The sequence below is a fragment of the Strix uralensis genome, chromosome 3, assembly GCF_047716275.1.
Source record: "Strix uralensis isolate ZFMK-TIS-50842 chromosome 3, bStrUra1, whole genome shotgun sequence".
NCBI lineage: Eukaryota > Metazoa > Chordata > Aves > Strigiformes > Strigidae > Strix > Strix uralensis.
Genome location: NC_133974.1, coordinates 117,381,554 through 117,395,033, shown reverse-complemented (window position 1 = coordinate 117,395,033; position 13,480 = coordinate 117,381,554). Strand labels below are relative to the sequence as shown.

The window sequence follows — 13,480 nt, the reverse complement described above, 5'->3', positions numbered from 1 at the left end:
CTGAATTCTAGAGTCAACGAAAGGATTATTTGTTCTGACATTTTGCAAACCTGAGCCTGCAATGAATTCCATACACCCAGGATCCTCTATGCGAATTCACATTGGAGACAAGGTCAAGCATGCTGCAAAAAGACAATCCTGGAAGGATTTCTCTCTTCTCCCGCACATGCTTAAGATTCAGCATGATAACACATTGCTGTACTTCTAATACACCGTGGTAAGCATGAATAGGTCTTGCACAGCTGCTACAGACTGGAATTGTTACAGCACTTGTACTCACAAGCATCCCACCAATTTGCAGAGTTCTGTTGCTGCCTGAGATTTGCTGTTATCTTCATACGTGTTAAAATACTGGCTTGGACAAGTGGCACATTTTCCTTCTCTACTGATTTTTGCCATCATAAAAAAGGCTACAACCATGATGATCATTTGTTCTTAAAGGTATTACAGGATTTCTTTAAGACATAAGCTGTAGTGTATGCATGTACAGCAGGACCATTATATTCCTATGGCCATTACACACAAAATACAATAGTCTCGCTAGACTGACTGTCCAAAGAAATGAAGTATTTGGATTGCTTCAGAGTGTGAAGGCCAATTTTGGGACTGTCTGCATAAGTGAAGGTGAAAAATGTAATGATCCCACTGCTAATGTAAACTTCAGGTTGTAAGTGGCAGACAGGAGGAAGTATATTCTTGCAGCTGTTGAAGAAGTCTCTAAGGCCACTGCAGCTTCTATTACCAGTCCCGAGCAAACCTCTAAGTTTTTCTTAAACATGAGCTGCTCCCCTGGGATGAGAGGCAACGTCAGCTTCTGACCCAGAAGACCTTTTTCTCTGATACCCTACAGCACAGGGTTACGCTGCCTATTACACTAAGGAGCCAGGACAAGGTAATCTGGGGGCTCTGTGCCCACATTACTGCTCCCTGTAGAGACGGACTGCTCCACTGCACTTCATTCACTCCCATGCATCCACTCCTCTTCTCCCGCTTCTGCTAATCTGAATGGGCCATACATGACAGCTAACCTGGATTTCCATTTTAGTTATTCTAAAATGCAAAAAACCCCTAAACTAACTTTGTGTAACTAAAATACAATTTTAAAGTCACCTTCCCTGCTACCCCAAATGAAGAGCAGCTGGCTAGGAAAGGCAGATACTATTTTACAATAAATTCCTGTCTGGATTTTGGTCAGGAATTCTCTTTGACCGGTGCCAGTATCTGTAAAAACTGTCAGTATGAAATACATCAATCGGAAAGGAATCTACAGGAAAAGGAAGCAAATGAAGCAGCTGGAATTATTTTAGCATGGAAAATGTCTGAATTCAACCTAATGTGCAGACGCTGCTTCTCAGTTACATCATTAGCCTCCATAAAACTAGCAGACATTTGGAAAGAAGACCATTCCAAAGGCCTCTGTGTCTAATTTGCTGAGGACAGTGCTTCCGAAGAGAGGCGTTTGGGGCTGCTTTCTTTGGACTGTCGGCAAGGCTCCTCTATGGAGGTCACTGAGGGAAATAAAAGTTGCTATTAAGGATTATACAAAAGTAGAAAGTGTGTGCTAATTATTTATGACAACTTTACGGATGTAACAGTAACACATGTCATGCTGATCCCCCACGGGCAAAGCAAATGTGGCAACCCCTTCAGCAGCATGAGCACCAATTTTCCCTTGCAGTGGTGTTGCATTAAAATACTTGAATTTCAATCCCGGTTAAAAGTTCTCAACTCCGGCTTAACTACCAATGCTCCTGGCCTGGGATCTAGCCCAGCTCCCAGTGTTTGGCAAAGCAATTAGTTATCAATTAACCTAAATAGCAAGAACTTTTCTTTATGAGGCTTGGACTATTCCCATAAAAAGAAAGGATTTCCTGGGAGGGGTGACAGGGTGTTTTCTAATAGAGTCTTCACTTTCCAGTGCCTTTTGCTCTGCAAAAGATCAGACCATTTATTAGGGTCATCACCTAATACCTCACTCTGCCATGGGACAGCAGGATTAAAACCCTTCCATGTACACAGCAAAGGGTGGTTTCCTTGGGTGAGCAAATGCTAGCTGTGGAATGCACTCTGTCAGGAAGCTCATTTGGCTGAACTGGATACATATCACAGCTGGACTTTCTGGAAGAAAAAGTGCAACTCTTTGGGTAAAAAGCCTTGTTGGTGAGCTCAAAGCACTATAAAAGTGGTGCAGAATTCCAGATGTTTCCACTGTGGCTCAGGAGGCATGGCATCTCCCTGACATGCCATGGAGCGGGCAGAAAAGGAACAGAAGAGGACAAAGACGACAGGTGAGAAGGGCTATAAAACAATGAGAAGCAAATGAAAAACAACGGAAGGACAGTTGGAACAAACCAACATTGATGTAAGCCTATTCCCAAAGCAGATTTGCCCTGGGATGGCTGGGAGATGGATTCCATGGTGCTGGGTGTAATTCCAGATGCACTGGACTTGCCATATACATGCTGTGGAGTTACACTGTGCACACAGATAGTGCAATTAATTTGGCTCGCTGCTTATGCACAGAGCAGCTCTGCATGGTGTGTGCAGGCAGTCCAGTTGTATATGCTGCACTGACTTTCTGGCACATGCAGTAAGTCTGACCTCACTAGGCTTTCGCACATGTGAAGAATGGCATATGTTCAGGCACTGTGCCCAGTGTCTCTGGGTTATTTAAGACAGTCCTGGAGCAAGCTGATTTACACCCCTAAGAAACCTCCCTCGTTGTAGATATAATTCCTGTTTAAGCCTGTTGCCCAGATACCTCTTACCGTAAAGGTTTCTTGGACTAATAGAGTGCTTTGAGATTCTTGGAGACTTTATAGCTCACATTGAGAAGAGAATGAAAGCTGTCTGGGTTTGTTCAGGTCCAAAATGCAATGGTAGTCTGGTCTTTGAGGGATATTTTTTTCTGAATATTCTCACTCCAACAAAGAAAGGTGTCCTTGGAGCTAGATGAAACTCACTGCCAAGTATCTGGGGGGGGGGGTGGGTCTGCAGCCTGAGGATTTGGAGAAATGTTCTCCAGTAAACCTTGCACTATAAGGGTTTTCCAGTGTCATATCAGCCAGCAGCAACTTCCCTGATGCACATTAGAGCACTTCCCATTTACCATAGCTGAGGGAGGCAGGCTTGGACAAATAGCCCACATTGTTTGGGATATAAGCTTCTACCAAATCTGCTGCTGGGCACTGAGGTATTCAATTCTTGCATTAAGAGTAACCAGAGGACCGCTGCCAAAGCTCTTGGCCTAAGCCTAGCTCTGGAAATAGTTCTCTGAAAATACAACAGAAACCCCCAAATATTAATGAAAGCAAGAACCTTTAATTCTAGCGAACACTGTTATTACTTATCTACCACCAACAAAGAGAACATTCAGTTTCAAAGGAGACAGGTTCAGATTTGCTCTAAGTCTGCTGCAACTCTAAACGGTATTGCACTAATTGGTGCACAGCAGGAGTTGCTCATCAGAACAAAAAGGCAGGTATAACAACTTCCTACTCTTTTATCCTACCTGCTAATGCTAAAGGTTTTCCTACAATCCCCTCCTGTTTGGCCCAGGACTACATTACAGCCGTTCTGTTCACAGCATTGGCTAGAATCACAAAAGCCACACAAGTAGGCATGCTGCTTTTTTTAACCTTCTTGCCAGCTCTGGTAGCCTTTCAGCATTTTCTAATCTAACGCCCACCTATCTATTTCAAAAAGTAATCATACAGAACCATGAATTGTTTTATACAGTATTGCTCAGTGGTTCTGAGATAGTTAAATCCGAACTAGGCTGAATAGCCACTGTTCACTTATTTCTCATTTCTCTCATTTTAGTTCTCCAGTTGCCCAAAGGATCCTTTATTTTTCTGCATTTGATTTTGGATTACCTGCTGCTGTTTCATAAATTTACCTAAGTCTACAACTCTGGAAATACAGTTTTAACTGATGAACTATTCCCACTTCTCTGATTATCACTGTAGTCTGCCCTATTGTGACTTCTAACTGTGAGCACAGGAGCTCAGAAGATTCTGAAATCTGGTACAAAAGCTTAAGAAAAATGTGTCCTTGATGTGTCAAATTAGGGTAGAAATCAGTCAAGCAGCCTTCTCATGAGACAAACAGCATCTTCTGCAAGAGGCAATGGAATAGGTTTTCTAAGGGTATGTGACAATGTGCAAGTTCAGAGAAAACAAGGCTAGCAAACATTCAAAATTCACAGTAAGGGAGGAGATAATTTCAATTTTTAGCAAAGAGCAGAAAAAGGGCCTCAGCTGGAGTATTCTTAATTAGAAGGAAAAGCTTAGTTCCCTGTTCATTTAAGAATAGGAAATGCTTCTTCCCCAGGAGAGAACTGTCTGCAGACAAAGCACTCCCTCATACTGCAAGGAGGAAAAATCAACATTCCCAAACTCTCCTTTGAGGTTCAGCTTGTATCTAGTGGCTAAAGCAAGCCCTATTTGACTGATCACACATGAAAGGTTTGCAAGTTCAAAATCTACTCTGAATTTGAATGGAGACTATCTCCCTGCTTCTTGTGCAGCAAATACAAAGATGCTGCCACCAGCTCCAGCTATTCCCACGCAGCTCCTGCAGGCAATAAGTAACTGAGGCTGAAGCTAAACAGCAGAAGAAAAACAATGGAAATAAAAGTTCAGTTCTTTTCTGGCAGTTGCTGAAGGGATAACAAGGAGCTATTGCCAAAACCCAAACTGGTTTTGCTCCAGGGTCCAAATATGAGAGAAATTACCTCATTCAGAAATATTAGAAGGATTCTGTTATGTTTCCAGTCCCTTGGCTGAAAAAGCTGCAGGTCTTCTGTCTGTTTGGGGATCCTTTTCCTGCAGTGTCCCTGCCTGGCAGTGGAAATTCAGTGTAAATCCTGCATTCCCCAGGTCTTGTCATGAGACAGCAGTCTCAACAAACTGGAACTTCAGACATGTGCTGCATTCCTGCATATTTCAATGGAATTTCCTTCTTGGACCTTTTCTGAGACTCCTAAGAAATCATCCTTGGTTTGCTCTGTATCACACAATTCACTTTGCAGAAGGTACACACCCTGGAGTACGCAATGGAGTGCTGCAAATAGACACTCAAGGTATTAAACAGAAATGCAGGCATTACGGTTGGAGAGAATTCCTGTATTGTCTGTATTGTATTGTCCTGTATTCCAGCTTTGGAAGGGACCAGACACTTGCTCTAGACACTTTCGGTCTACTACAGTATAATCATCCTAGTTTCCCTGTCATGAAAGCAGGAAGCAAATGCACTCAATACATGCAAACTGTTCCAGAAAGCTAGAGGAACTAGTTAGCAGCTTCAGCATGCACCTGCTGCTATGCCCATCTGTAGGTTTTTGGGATCAGCTAATAAATTAATCCATTAATAACTGCCAAGCTGCATGCTGCTGCAGTGATACCAGCACATCATGCTGCAGATGCTAATGTGACAGCTGGAAAGTGTCTGACAACCCAGAGCAGGAAGAGGAGTAACATCTACAGAAGTGAAGGGTGATGCTGTGGGAAGCAGGGACCCCTGCAGACACTCAGAATCACCACCCTGTTGCTATCCCTCTGTTTGCCCCGATGACTGACAGATCCATTGAACCTATCATCCCTCTTCTCTCAGAGGATTTAACGTGGTCTATATGCAGATACTGGGCCAGAATGGGGCAGGGAACAGATACACAGATGTTGGCTGTGAGGAGATGAAGGCCAGCTTTGTCCTGATGTCATAAGCTTCATCACAGTGCCTTGGAATTAAAACACTGAATAGCAAACTGGTTAGTGAGTAGCAAAGCAGTGACACTTGCTGTCTCAATGCGTGTTTCTTGAGTGACCACCTCCCTCTGGATCCTCCCATGACTAACAAGGCTCGAGCTCGGGTTACTTCTCCTCTCTTTAGCTGCCATTGAATGAAAGCAATGTAATGTCTCTAAAACTTCTAACTTGCTGTCAAATTCGCTGAAACCGGCTGAAGTTACCAGGCAGAGGAAGGATGGATAGATATATGATTGTACTCCCAAATGCTGATGTGAACAAATCTGGCTGTTCATGCTTAGGCTAAAATTCCTGTTCTCTAAAGTACTCCTGGTTGATGTCTAGTTTACAGCTTCACATCCACAAAAAGATTCCAGGGGTAAGCAACTGAATGGAAGACACGCAGCAAATGTCCTTCCACTCTGGATTTGCCAGGGCCACTGGGGAAGGATGCATATAGTATTGGAGTCAGCAATGTCTCCAGGACTCAGAGCTGGAAGAGATGAGAAAGTGAACTCTTTCAAAGGTCTCTCTAGGTCCAGAGGGATGCTGCTTTTTCTCTGTAAGTCCTGCTGGCATGCTAGATTAGCGATGGCTGATAACAGAAGGCCAGAGCTGCAGCAGGAGGGTGGACGAGTGACGTCGGAGTAGAGGAGATGGAATCTCCAGTGGGAAGCACAGAGGAAGGCAGAGTTAGTGCCTGGACATTAATGGGTGTCCAGAAATAAGAAGGACTCTTAAAATAATAAACATATAGTTGGGTTAGAGACTAGACATTGTAGAAACAGAAGGGTTCTGGTGTGGAAGCTGTGTCATATTGACTAGATCTGCCTTTTGATGGGAAAAGCGTCAGTGGCCTGTCCCAAACCAAGAACTGCGGGACCAACAACTGACTTGAAAGCAAAGGGTGGAGGGCAGAGGAGGACCTTTTATTGTTTGCACCAAGACTAACATATTCGTGGAGAAGCATGAGATGGAGCATTCTCAGGCTTGGGTTTGGACTGACTCCAGTCAGCACCAGAAGGAAGAGAATAAAAACACAGTATTGCACATTGATGATCACACTGAGACAGACCTGGTTTGTGGTAACAGATACGCACAGGCGAGGCAGGGTGAATGATATCAGAGACCAGTGCCCTGGAGCATACAGTGGTTTTGCAAAGCACTGCCTGGTGTGCCAGCCTCCTACATCACATCATGTGGGTGCAGCCGCCCTGTTCAGAACGGGGCTGTGACTGCCCTGCAGTCTCCACTTGCAGTGTACCCACATCCTACAGGAAAATGTTTCATTTAAAGTAGGAAAACAGAAGGGGAACTTCCTTCTCTAAAACAGGTGACAGATGCTTCCAAGATGCAGCCTGAGAAGCAAAAGATGGTTTTCCATTCCTTTCTTGTAACAAGAAGGAAGAATAAAATAATACTAAGCTGAAACATCCGTCAACAATGGACCTGGGAAAAGTGCTGTCAGACTTGGGAGAGGCACTTAATCAAAATGATTGCGATTTAGCAATCCAGCACCAGGATGTTTCTCAAGAGATTCAGTCTATTTCCAGTTCTGCCACTTACCTACCGTATGACCTCCAGCAAGTCCCTTCATCTCTCTTTGACAAGTTGCCTCTTGCTCTTTTCCCGTCTTATCTATTAGATCACAAGCTGTATTTTCCGCCCTTAGGCACAATCTCATGGAATGAACTTGCTTAAACTAGAAGTCCTGATTCTGCATGGGGCTTCTTGTGGTTGCTGCCAGGCAGATGACAAAACTAGGCAGCAAGCAGGACCTTGAGGGACAATGCTTTCACTATATCGACATCTCACAATGAGCCACAAGCTTGCAGGCTGCATCTCATCTAAAGCTCTCTGCTTACCTCAAAATCATAATGCACCATTTGTAAAATGGGCTCTGAAACACCCAGCCGGTCTTAGGGAGTTTAAGGAAGGCTCAAACACAAGCTCATCCTACAAAGGGTGCTACAGCAGTTGAAAGCACCATTAGCAGTGAGACTGCTCTTCACGTTCAGAACAAAACCCCATAAATCTCCTGGTTGGAGCAGCTGCTTGGCTGGTTACTGCATGAAGCCACTTTACTGCATGTGGCTGAGAAAGTTCAGAATGTGCATAATCACAGGACACCACACTGCCACATGCATGTGCACACCACAGCACAAAGGCAGACAAAGGGAAAGAAAAAGGGAGCAGATACTCCTCATTTCTGCACGGTAACATACCAGAACTCTTTATACCAGCATTAACAGGGAGCAAATTTTGGCCACAGGGGATTCTGAGTCAGGCAGCCTGGAACAAGAGATACATAGGGATTTTACAGAGTATGGTGTTAGAGAAATACCATGCTCTGGAGAAAGCCCTGACTGTTTAGACTTCCAGAAAAATAAGGTTGGAGGGGGTTTCTAGGAGGCACTTCTGCATTAAAGCTTAACTTTCAAATCACATAGTCCACTTTTTTTGGCTTCTACAAAAGCTATTACTGCCTTAACAGCTTGTTTATTAAAATGCATTTGCTCTCTACTTTCAGCAAAAGCTTAACTTTGCCACAGTCCTCTTCTATTAAACATTCTGGGGAGGCAATCGTGGTTTTGGATGGTATGCAAAAGTAATCATGATCAAGCAAGCTCTTTTTGTCTTTTACAAATCTCTCCTGCCCTCTGTACAGAAGACAGAGGCATCATGATGGCTTTGAGGAGTTCCTCTTTTGGAGGAGATGCTACAAAGACAAATTTGGATCCTACGAAATACCAAAGGAGCAGTACTAAATTGTGACTGTCAGCTCAGAAATTACCTAGTGTTTCTGACTCACAGCCACATTTAGTGGACAAGCAGGTTGGCCTGAGCCTGTGAACCCCCACGCAGTGAGCAGGCCTTGCTCGTGCAAGTTGTCCAAGGCTCAACCCTACGGACCTCAGTGAGCAGATCCTCATCTTCTGCCCCTGCTGATCTCGGTGCCAGGCATCAGCAGGGCTCCCTGAATAACTAACAGCACCTTGCAGCTCTTAATGCTGTCACCAGGCTACACCTGACTCAGCTAACTCTAGCCTTTTCTGACAACTTAGTAATACTTAAATAATTCACTACTATTAATGGGAGGGATGGAAGGGGGGGCTTGTTTTGTTTTGAAGTCCAATTATCCAAGGATTTGGAGAGAAATCCAGGAACTGCAAGTGAAAACTGAGGAAACTCTCGTTGCTAATTGTGGGACTGTTTCCAAGACTGACTTTTCTAACCATGTGATCACACTGTACAATGAACATTTTGGGTGTGCAAAACAGTAGTGACATTGTTATGCCTCCAAGAAAGCTGGTTGCTTCTGTTCAGTCACTTGTTTTCATCCTTTTCTGCAAAAAATATAGATAAGTTTCATATAAGCTGTTCATTAAAGAAAGGCATTTTATTCCTACAGCATCGATTCCTTTTGTCATTCCTATATTCAAGAAGAGGGAAGATCCAAGGAACTACAGGCTGGTCAGCCTGACCTTGATTCCTGGGAAGGTGATGGAGCAAATAACCCTGGGAACCACTTCTAAACATACAAAGGACAAGAAAGCGATTGTGAGTAGACATATAGATTTATGACGGGGAAATCATGTTTACCCAGCCTGATGGCCTTCTATGATGAGGTGGACTTGCTGGATGAGGGGAGAGCAACAGAAGTTGTTTACGTTGACTTTAGCAAGACTTTTGGCACTGTCTCTCGAACATCCTCATAGACAAACAGAGGAAGAACAGACTAAATAAGCGGACAGTGGCGTGGACTGATAACTGGCCGAACTGCTGCACTCCAAGTCCAGCTGGAGGCCAGTCACTAGTGGTTTAGCCCAGGGGTCAGTACTGCTTAATGTCTTTATTAATGAACTGGATGATGGGCCAGAAGGCACCCTCGGCAAGTTTGCAGCTGATAGAAAACTGGGAGGGGTGGCTGATGCACCAGAGGGTTGTGCTGCCATCCAAAGGGACCTGAACAGGCCGGAGAAATGCGCAGGCAAGAAACTCATGAACATCAACAAAGGGAAATTAAAAGTCCTGTGACTGGGAAAGAATAACCCCATGTATGAGTACATGCTGGGGCTGACCACCTGGAAAGCAGCTTGGCAGAGAAAAACATGTTGATCCTGGTGGACCCCAAGCTGAAGTCCGCAATGCACCCTTGTGGCATGAAGTACCAACAGCATTCTGGGCTGCATCAGGAGAAGCTTTGCCAGCAGGTAGAGGGACATGATCCTTCTCTACTCATCACTCATGAGACACATCTGGAGTGCCTGGTCCAGTTCTGGGCTCCTCAAGTACAAGGAAGATATGGACTTCCTGGAGCAAGTCCAGTGAAGGCTCACAAGGACGATTTAAGGGACTGCAGCATCTGACATACAAAAGAGGCTGAAAGAGCTGGGACAGTTCAGCCTGGAGAAGAGAAGATTCAGAGAGATCTTACTGATGTGTATAAATACCTGATAGGAGAGGACAGAGAAGATGCAGCCAGACTCTTCTGAATGGTATCCATTGAAAGGACAAGAGGCAACACACACAATTTTAAATTCAGAAATTCCATTTAAACTGAAGCACGTTTTTTTACTGTGAGAGTGGTCAAACACCAAACAGGCTGTTGAGAATGGCTGTTGCAGTCTCCAATCCTTGGAGGTATTCAAGACCCAACTGGACATGGTCCTAAGCCTCCTGCTCTAGCTGACCCTGCTTTGAGCAGAGGATTGGGACTAGATGATCTCCAAAGATACTTGCCAACCTCAACAATTCTCCAGTCTTTTAACTTTGCATTCACTCAGCAGTTGTAATCAAGAACGTTTCCTCCTTCCTACACTGCTGAGTGGTATCCAGTTAACAGCAACAGTGACTTCCCTCTAGGACTTCATGGCATCTCCTGCTCTTCCTTCTCAGAAGGAAGCCTGCAACAACTTTGGGGATGAGGAGGTGGCTCTTTTATCATTTGGGAAGTAAAGAATGGTTTCATTGGTGTTGGGTAGTTTCTCCTCAAACAGGAAAGCTCTGCAGTGTTTCCTGATGATGGTCACGCTCTGAAATATCCAGTTATTTAACAGCTTCCTTCATCTTCCAGTGTGTTAACAGTTTAGTAATGCTAGAATTTTTCTTACCAAAAGCCCTACAGGTCTGCTCTATCCTTTACTTTCCACCTATGTGTTTATGCCCTCTGACTTATTAAAAACAGGATCATTTTCCTTATTTGGAATATATTCAAGTGCGTGAAAATACAGTATACTCTAGAGAGTTAGCTTATTTCAGCACAGCCTTCTGCCTTTAAGGATGAAAGTACCTGTCCTCCAAAGGATGGGGAATGTCCATTGACAATTAATTGCTACTTCTCCTAAATCGTAACAGAGCAAAACTCTTTGTTTCTTCAAATCCAATCCACAGAATTTTGGAGTTTATTTTTTCTCTCTAAATAGATGTTTTATTAAAAACATTAAATAAATAAATAATCATGTGAACAAATGTAGGACTTACGTATGATCCATAATTCACTGCTAGGGTCTGCAAAGCCCATGGGAGGCCTAGGCCAATTAAAATATCAAAAACATTGCTTCCGATGGAGTTGGACACAGCCATGTCTCCCATACCTGCAGGGATGGAAACCATGTACAATCAGACATGACTCAAGAAAAGTTTTTCAACTTTTAAACAGAAATACATTAATCTGAGCTAATCCAGACAATTTCCATGGATTAAAGCAAAGAGTTAAGGGGATCTCTCTCACCCCATCCTTTCCCTTTCCTCTTTACTCTTCCCATCATACAAGGCAAGCAGTGTTGAAGGGGCTGAATCCACCTCCTAGGATTATCTGAGAACTTCCCTCAACTAATCCTCTGCTGCTGTGGGGACCCTGGCCATTGGCTGTGGCCTGCTGGCACTCTGATGCCATGCTCAGTGGGGCTTTTGACGCTTTACTATAACCATGACACATGAATATCTGTACCATACCGATTAGATTAGGTCTTTGGGTAGTCTATTAAGTAGCTGGTTGTTTCAATGAAGAGCCACTGGTTTTGTTCCCCAAAGAAGTACTGGCAACTTTCTTTTTCTCTTAAAACACCTGTTGCTGGAGTCACAGGAGGGGGAGGAAAAAAGTTCTCCTTAAACAAAGTAGTATCTTCCAGTCCTTATGAGTGTGGAGGAAAGCTGGAAAGTGACCTGAGAGACCCTTATGCCATGTTCCAAATAATTCTATACCACTGATATTTAAATTAAGAAAAGCGTTGTGACTTTTGGGGAAGGCTTGAAGTTGACAATAGTGCCAAAACTTGTTCCACACCGTCATGAAGAACCTGTTAGTTGCTTTGCAACAGCAATGTAATTAATTTCCTTCTTTGTTCTTGTTTTAAATTTCAGCCTCAGGAAAAGGGCTCTGTATGTTTTCACATTCAGGACACATCTGTTCTACCTAAAGAGGAAGAGGCCACAAGGAAACACTTCCATAGCAGTGTGACATCTCTGTGATAAACCTACCTTGCCTTGCTACGATAAGGCTTGCCATGCAGTCTGGCACACTGGTTCCAGCTGCCAAGAAAGTGATGCCCATGATCACATCTGGAATTCCCAGCGTGTAGCCAATGATTGTCACCTAAGGAGAGGAAATAAACTGTCAAGCTGTTTACAAGAATTAAAATCAGAGACCAGCCTGGCCCAGTTCTGCAAGATGCTGTGAGATAGAGTTTACTGCTCAGTGCAAACTCACACTTTCTTTAAAGTGACAGCCTTTTTTTGGTATACTGATCACCTTGCAGAGGATAGCACTGATCTGCTAGGTAGCCTCTTTGTTAGCTGCTTCGCACCTTTCATCCACAATTTTCCTGACACTACCCTGTGTAACAGTCTCGTGAAGTTTGTAGACATTATTATATACAAATAATAGCTAAGCAGACACTAAAACAACCCCACGGTTCATTATACTATGAAAACGCCATATGCAAGGCTATATCCCCAAGTGACTGCAAACAAATCCTATTGGCAGAGAGGAGATACCTTTAAATTCCTCTTTCCTTTGCACTGCAGTCTTTGATAAATTAGTGCTCTTCAAATTGATTTATATTTTAAAATTTTGGATGCTTTTGTCTAAAGATGCCCATTTCCTATTAGCCACATTTAATTGCTCTTGTGAACTCTCTGCAGCATACTTCAAGAAATGTGAACCATATGTTAGAAGCAGCACAGTGACCCTGTGGGCTCTGGTATTTCAACTATGGAATGCTGGGAAGCTTTCTACTTGAAAAACACCTCATCCTTGCAGATGAAAACCAGAAGAAAGCAAGTAACTTTCTACTTCTGTTGAGGGTAGCATGGGTTATTGAAAACAAAACAAAATAAAAACTGCTCTTCTGTAACTGCTTTGATTAGTTCACAGGGAAAAGCCTGGCATATGTTTTTGCATTTAATACAAGAATGAATTGTGAAGGCAGTGAAGATTTTTTTGTTGTCTCCCGCTTCCCATCAGGGAAGCTGTGGCCAGTGTTTTAGAAGGTATCTCCATGCTCTTCATGTCTCATGCAGAGACAGACCATGAATCATGCACTCCATCAGCCCACAACCCAGGCTTCCCTTGTTAGACCCTCTCCTGATGCCAATGCTCCATCATTGTCTGAGTCTGCTTAAGAGTACATACAGACCACCCCAAAAGAAACACAATCCATGCTGCAGTGTAACTGTAATCCTAATGAGGACAATTTACACTTTTCACCTACATATCGTGTAATGAGGCCTGC

General features: G+C 43.6%; 1 protein-coding gene across 2 annotated transcripts in view; it reads right to left on the bottom strand.

Moving 5' to 3' along the window:
* Nucleotides 1-13,480, bottom strand: part of RIN2 (Ras and Rab interactor 2) — a 252,426-nt gene that overhangs the window by 108,502 nt on the left and 130,444 nt on the right. For both annotated transcript variants that reach the window (XM_074864108.1, XM_074864109.1), the window contains exons 13-14: nucleotides 12,228-12,342; nucleotides 11,229-11,341 (exon numbers count right to left, since the gene is read on the bottom strand). In XM_074864108.1, coding sequence (XP_074720209.1) covers nucleotides 11,229-11,341; nucleotides 12,228-12,342 — 228 coding nt within the window. The remainder of the gene's footprint in view (nucleotides 1-11,228; nucleotides 11,342-12,227; nucleotides 12,343-13,480) is intronic.